This window comes from Dipodomys ordii, unplaced genomic scaffold (genome assembly GCF_000151885.1).
Source record: "Dipodomys ordii isolate 6190 unplaced genomic scaffold, Dord_2.0 Scaffold3, whole genome shotgun sequence".
Taxonomy (NCBI): Eukaryota; Metazoa; Chordata; class Mammalia; order Rodentia; family Heteromyidae; genus Dipodomys; species Dipodomys ordii.
In genome coordinates, this window is record NW_012267219.1 from 357400 (window position 1) to 364452 (window position 7053).

The window sequence follows — 7053 nt, forward strand, 5'->3', positions numbered from 1 at the left end:
TCTTCAGCAACAGTTTCAGGTGCTTGTTATGGAACAATCCTGTTCTTCCTTGATTCCAAGGTGGCTACAAAGTGAATGGTTTAGAATAAAAGGACAGATGAAACATGATAGAGATGCTTTTTAACAAATTCATGGGCCCACCTTTAGGCCTAATAGCTTTTAGCAGTCAGAGTTTAAATGCCAATTACAGATCAAGTAAACATTGCTAATATTTCATGTCATAAAAGATCCCGTTCAAGTTGAAGGAAATGAATTTCTTTACCATTCAAATTTATTTGGCAAGCACTTTTTTGACCAAGTACCTAAAGGATTGCTTTACCTGCTGGTTCCTCAGGGAGTAAATGAAAGGATTTAGCATTGGGGCAACAGAGGTATTGAGCACTGCTATGCCCTTGCTCAAAGCCACTCCTTCCTTTGCTGAAGTTTTGACATACATGAAAATACAGCTTCCATAAGAAATGGAGACGACGATCATGTGTGAGGAACAAGTGGAAAAGGCCTTTTTCCTCTGCTCAGGAGAAGGGATTCTCAGAATTGTCCTGAGGATGAAGGCATAGGAAAGGATCACTAGTATTAAGGTCATCATGAGGGTGAATACTGCCAGGAAAAATGCCAGGAGTTCCAGGATGGTTGTGTCTGTGCAGGCGATGAGCAGCATAGGAGAAGAGTCACATGTGAAGTGGTCAATGGTGTTGGAGTCACAGAAATCCAACTGAAGTCCCATGATGATTGGTGGGAAGATAATGAGGAACCCAGCAAGCCAGGAGCTAATTACAAGCTGGATGCAGACCTTGCTGCTCATTATTGTTGTATAGTGCAAGGGCTTACAGATGGCTACGTAACGATCATAGGACATGGCTGTCAAAAGGAAGAATTCTGTTGAACCAAGGAGTAATAAGAAAAACACCTGAGTCATACAAGAGTTATAGGAAATGCTCAAATCCCCAGTGGCAATGCTGACTAGGAATCTAGGAATACAAACTGTTGTGAATGAGATCTCTAGGAAGGAGAAGTTCCTAAGGAAGAAGTACATGGGTGTTTTAAGGCGTGAGTCTATCAGTGTGAGGGTTATAATGGTCAGATTTCCAGTAATACTCAGCATATAAGCGAGAAATAGAAATAGAAATATCAAAATATTTAGTGTGGGGTCATCTGTTAATCCCAGAAGAATGAACTCTTTCACAGATGTTTGATTTTTCATTTCTGGTGTTGATTTTTGTCAAGTCTAAAAATCAAAAGGGAAAACAGTTACTTAAAACAGGGTAAGATTTTATCTTTTTCTTACCTACTTGGTTAAGTAACATGTAAAACCAGTAATGAAAAAATATGTCAGTGACCAAATTGTGAAATACTTATTCACCACTAAAATATGTCTGTTATCCGAAGTTTACAACTTTGGTGCGGGGGCTGGGGGGGTGTGTAGCAGGGAGGATTGGGTGGGGGGACGTGGGGATGGGAAGGGGAAACAAAGGAGGAGGCTACATGCTTGATAAGAAATTTACTCATTATCTAACCCATGTAATTGCAACCCCTCTGTACAGTATTTTCACAATAAAAAATGTCTTTTATCAACCTTACATAACTAGCAACTTGATATTTAATTAATCATTTGATGGCACTAATAAATGCATGAATAAAAGAAAAATATGCCTACCAAATATATCTTACTATTAAAAAATCTTTAGATTGTAATTTTAAATTTTTCGATGTTACTTTATTAATAAAACAGTAATGTAATTACCATGTATCTATTTTCTGAAAAGGAAAAATTTTCAAAAGTGTTTTTGAGTTATTTAAAGATATAGAGAGAGGGCTGGGAAGGTGGCGCAGTGGTAGAGTGCTTGCCTTGCATGTATGAGGCCCTGGATTTGATTCCTCAGCACCACATAAGCAGAAAAAGCCAGAAGTGGTGCTGTGTCTCAAATGATAGAGTGCTTGCCTTGAGTTGAGGAGCTGAGGGACAGCACCCAAGCACAGAGTTCAGGGCCCACAACAGACAAAAACAAAACAAAACAAAAAACACCAAGATATATATAGAGAACTAATATTTTAACAAAAGAATTACAAACATCAATCTAATATTCATATACCTCTAAAGAAACGAACAGTATTTTGCAATGTTTTAAAAGCTTTCAAGTTTTACTTTCTGAATAAAATAGCATATGATCACTTCCTAAACGAAATCTAAATGACCTAGTATATACAGTTATTATCTAATAAAAAACATGAAGTAAGAAATAAAATATGTACTTACAATTGTGTAATCTCATAGCAGAGCAGCAGTGAGATTGTTCAGGCTCAAATTTTCCTCTGAGTGTCAAGATTTGATGCTTTCCTTTTGGAGAATTTGTACACTTCTCCACCTATGGAGAAGTGCCTTATATAATCATGTAATTATATGCTATATGGGTAGAGTTTGGCTAGATGGTTCTGGTTATATACAATGAAATGGAGCCTGCTTTTTGGATTGCCCAGTAGGATGGGGACAAGATCTTGGTTTCTGGTAGTTCAACCAGAACTAATCAAAGTGCCCATGAGGTTCTGCAATTTATAGTGAGAAATCTGGGTGACTGGTGCAGTATCAAAAGCCCTAAAGGCAGTTCCAAGCATTAAATTTATATTAAGTCTGAAAGTGAAATAATGTAAGAATTTTGTTGTTGTTTAGTGTCTTTGGTGATTAGTTATTATTTAGGAGTAAAGGATGTAGAGATGAGGAAGGTCTGTGGGTTAATGGACAGTTTAGAACTGGATTCAGAGTAGGAATTCAGAACCAGAGATCATGTTTTTCTGTAATATGAGTGAAAGACAGAGACAGACAGGAAAAGAGAGAGGGGGGAAGAGAAAAAGTAGACAGAAGGATGGAGGGAAGTAAGAGAGGGAGAGAAGGAGGGAGGGAGGTATAGAGAAGTGGAAATAGATTGATAAGGAAAAGGAAAGGCAAGGAAAAGGGGGAGAAAAAGAAAGAAGAAAGAAAGAAAGAGAGAGAGAGAAGGAAAGAAAGAAAGAGAGGAAAGAAAGAAAAGGAAGGAAGGAAGGAAGGGAGGGAGGGAGGGAGGGAGGGAGGGAGAAAAGGAGGCAGGGAGGGAAGGGAAGGCAAGGGAAGGGAAGGAAGGAGGGAAGGAGGACAAGTAAGTACCTTGTCAGATTTTTGGAGCCAAACTTACAGTGGAACAGAAAAAGAAGGTGATAACATTCTACTTATTAATTAAGTGAAACCCTTAGTTGATGGGAGCAAAGAGAGAAAAGCATAAGTGAGAATAATCAACAGCTATGGAAAAATAAGCATGAGATATGAATGAAATTTGTTGAGACAGGATGTCATTAAAAATTTACAGTGACTTTTCTAATCTGTATAGTCCAAAACTCCATGTTTGGTCTCTCTTGTTTTCTCACCCTCCAAAAATGCTATAGAAAGAATAAAGTTCCTGACCCTGATGAGTAGAAATCCTCACTAATATAGTGTTTTATTTAGTCTTCAGTAATTCTTGTGTAATTCTTATTTTTACTTTATGCACCTGCCAGTTGGAATTTTTTTTCCAATTATTTGCCAAAGAAGTAGACTTGTTATATCTGTTTCTTTTACCTCCTTGAAACAGACACAGGGGACTTTTGTAGGAAAGCAGAATGAAGATGTCTCTCCTGAGGAATGGTACTGATGAGGCCACAACATTAGGTTGAATAATTTTAATTAGTTATATTTCAGAAATTATTTTAACACATTAAATGTCAGAAGAGTATGTATTTCCAACAATAAAGAAATGATAAGTTCTCTATTTTTATTTCATTATTATATTTTAATCTGAAACAAATTTCTAAGTAACATAATCTCCCCCAGAAATATGTAAAAAAATACAAAAAGGAAAGAAAGAAAATAGCAAGAAGAAAGATCCACAATTACATAAGTAATTCAAATGTTTTATTTATTAATACAATTACATTAAGTGGGTGTTGTGGTTCATTCCTGTTATCCCAGCAAGCCAGGTGGCTGAGATCTGTGTATCATGGTTTGAAGCCACCCTGGAAAGGAAAGTCTATGAGACTTTTATCTCCAATAAAATCTACTAAAAAATAATAAAGCCATAACTGGAGCTGCACCTTAATTGGTAGAGTGCTCACTTTGAGCAAAAGAAGCTCAGAGACAGTGTCCAGGCCCTAAGCTCAAGTCCCAGGATCAGAATCAGCTGAAAAAAAATTTAATTAATTTAATTTAATTTAATAATATATATGTACCCTAAGTACTTATTTTAAGCAAAGCTTGTGTGAAATTTTTAAAATATACTTTTATTGTGAAAATGCTGTACAGAGGGGTTACAATTACACGGGTAAGATAATGAGCACATTTCTTATCAAGCATTGTAGCCTCCTGCTTTGTTTCCCCTTCCCATCCCTTCCCATCCTCCCCCCTGCCTCGTAACTCCCCACCAAAGTTGTAAAGTTCGTTTTCGACATAACGACTTGTACATCTCATTGTTGCAATGGGTCCTCCTGTAGGCCTGTTTTTGGTTTTTTTTTTAATTGTAAAGATACTATACAGAGGTTTACAGTTACATGAGTGAGGTAATGAGTACACTTCTTCTTGAACATTGTTACCCCCTCCATTGTTTTCCCCCTACCATCCCCCCTCCCTCCCTTCCCCAAGGTTCTTTTTTTTTTTATTGTGATTAAGTGATTACATAATTTCCGGAATTTCACAGTATTGTGGAATAATGATGCTCATTTAAAGTCACAAGTTCATTCTAACTTTCCTTGAGCAAATTATCTATCACAGTCTGTAACATATAACGGTGTTCACATGTTATATACCATATATGTGATCAGCAGCATGGGGATATTTAGTAGTGGTTCAACCAGATGAGTGGGAGTTCTTTGTTTCTTAAGTCCTGTTAGTTTTGTCGTATCACCTAACATTTTGGATTTAGCATCCACTTATCAGGGAGACCATGTACCGTTTGTCTGTAGCCCTGTTTTAACAATTTATTTTTTCTCTTCCCCTCCACATATATCAACATCATATATAGTGAAAGCAGGGAGTGTACCATGGGGAGGGACATACAAGGCAACAAAGACATAATCTTACAAATATGTTAGAAACAATTGCATGAAAGATCTCTCTCTCTCTCTCTCTCTCTCTCTCTCTCACTCACTCTCATTCTTTGTCAGTCGTGGGGCTTGAGCTCTAGGCCTGGGAGCTGTCCCTGAACAATTCAGCTCAAGGCTCATGCTCTACCACTTGAGCCATCGCGCCACTTCTAGTTTTCTGGTGGTTTTTTTTTTAAATTGTGAATAAGTGATTACATAATTTCCCAAATTTCAAAGTATTGTGGAATAATGATGCTCATTTAAAGTCACAAGCTCATTCTAACTTTCCTGGAGCAAATTGTCTATCACGGTCTATAACATATAATGGTGTACACATATACACCATACATGTGATCAGCAGCATGGGGTTATTTAGTAGTGGTTCGACCAGATGAGTGGAAGTTCTTTGTTTCTTAAGTCCTGTTAATTTTGTCATATCACCTAATATTTTGGATTTAACATCGACTTATCAGGGAGACCATGTACCATTTGTGTCCTTGCTCTTGGCTTACCTCGCTCAACATGATTTCTTCTAGCTCCATCCATTTCCCTGCAAATGCCATTATTTTGTCATGAAATTTTGATTGTATATGTTTAATTAGTATCATTGGACAGTTACTAAAATATATGAATTATTTAATTACATAACACTTGTTTTGGATGGAGTATTTGAATTCTTTGTCCTTCTGATTGTATTTCTATTAATCCTGATTTGTTACAGGAGGTTTATCTACAGGAATGGAAGAGAAAGTTTGCTTTACATGCACCCTTAATTTTCTTTATAACATTATTAGATTTAGTATATATACTACATATTATTTACTCTTCTTTATATTAGCAGACTTTTGTTTTATGGAGTCTTTAAAAGAAGCAACCTCCTGAAAAATCCTTTTCTTTTCATCTGCATTTCAATTAGAAAATGTACAGAAATCAATTCATAAATGAATGAGTCAATTCAAAAGAAAAAGAAGACAAAGTGTCATCAGATTACTGGTGTTAGATCACTAGAAACCAGATACTGGTGCTTTCTTTCTTAATCCCTTAGAAGGTAGTTTCTAATATAGGGAGGCTTCAGTGTGCCTTTGCTTTTCTTCCACTTTTTTCCAACATGAATAAAGTCCTTTGTGTGAAATTTTCCCTAGTAACATTCTCCTAGACCCTAACTGGACCAGAGTAGAAAGAAATATTGGTGGATTGTAGAAATGATTATCATATGTGGTGTATAGGCATCATCTCTCCATTACTCTAGTTCCTCTTGGTCTTTGACACTGACTTAAGCAAAGTATGCTTAATATCTAGCTGGAGAAGTACAGAAACCCAGATTGAGGGTTTTGTACTGAGTGCTTTTTGTTTCTATTCACCATCAGTAGGCTTTGCTGAAGAGACAGGTGACAGTGGTTTCACTTGGCACTCACTGGGCTCCTTTAGTTAATGCTTTATAAAAATGTTAATGCTTATTTAGCCACTTTGGAAAGTAGTATGGAGGTTCCTCAAAAGACTCCACATAGAGCTCCCCTATGACACAGCAATCCCACTTTTGGGCATTTACCCAAATGTTCACAAACAAGACCACACTAAAGCTACCCACACGACTGTTTATTGCAGCATAATTTACCATAGCTAAGATATGGAATCAACCCAGATGCCCCTCAGTAGATGAATGGATCAAAAAATGTGGTATATATACACAATGGAATTTTATGCCTCCATCAAAAAGAATGACATTGCCCCATTTGTTAGGAAAGGGAAAGACTTGGAAAAAATTATATTAAGTGAAGTAAGCCAGGCCCAAAGAAACATAGGTCCCATGGTTTCCCTTATTTGCAATAACTAGCATATGCCTGAGACAAGCAGGAAAGGTCAGATAAGGTGATGTTAGGTGAAATGAACCCCAAGATATGTATTCAAACATTTTTGCTTCCATGCAATTGTTTCTAACACATTTATAAGATGATTTCTTTGTTGCTTTGTATG

The 7053-nt window shown here is 36.8% G+C and overlaps 1 protein-coding gene across 1 annotated transcript; it reads right to left on the reverse strand.

Annotated features, from left to right (window-relative positions):
* Window positions 1–271: 271 nt before the first annotated feature.
* On the reverse strand, window positions 272–1201 carry LOC105988173 (olfactory receptor 6C76-like). The gene has a single exon (XM_013019719.1). It carries the CDS (start codon window positions 1199–1201, stop codon window positions 272–274), a length of 930 nt encoding a protein of 309 aa, XP_012875173.1.
* Between the last annotated feature and the right edge of the window lie 5852 nt (window positions 1202–7053).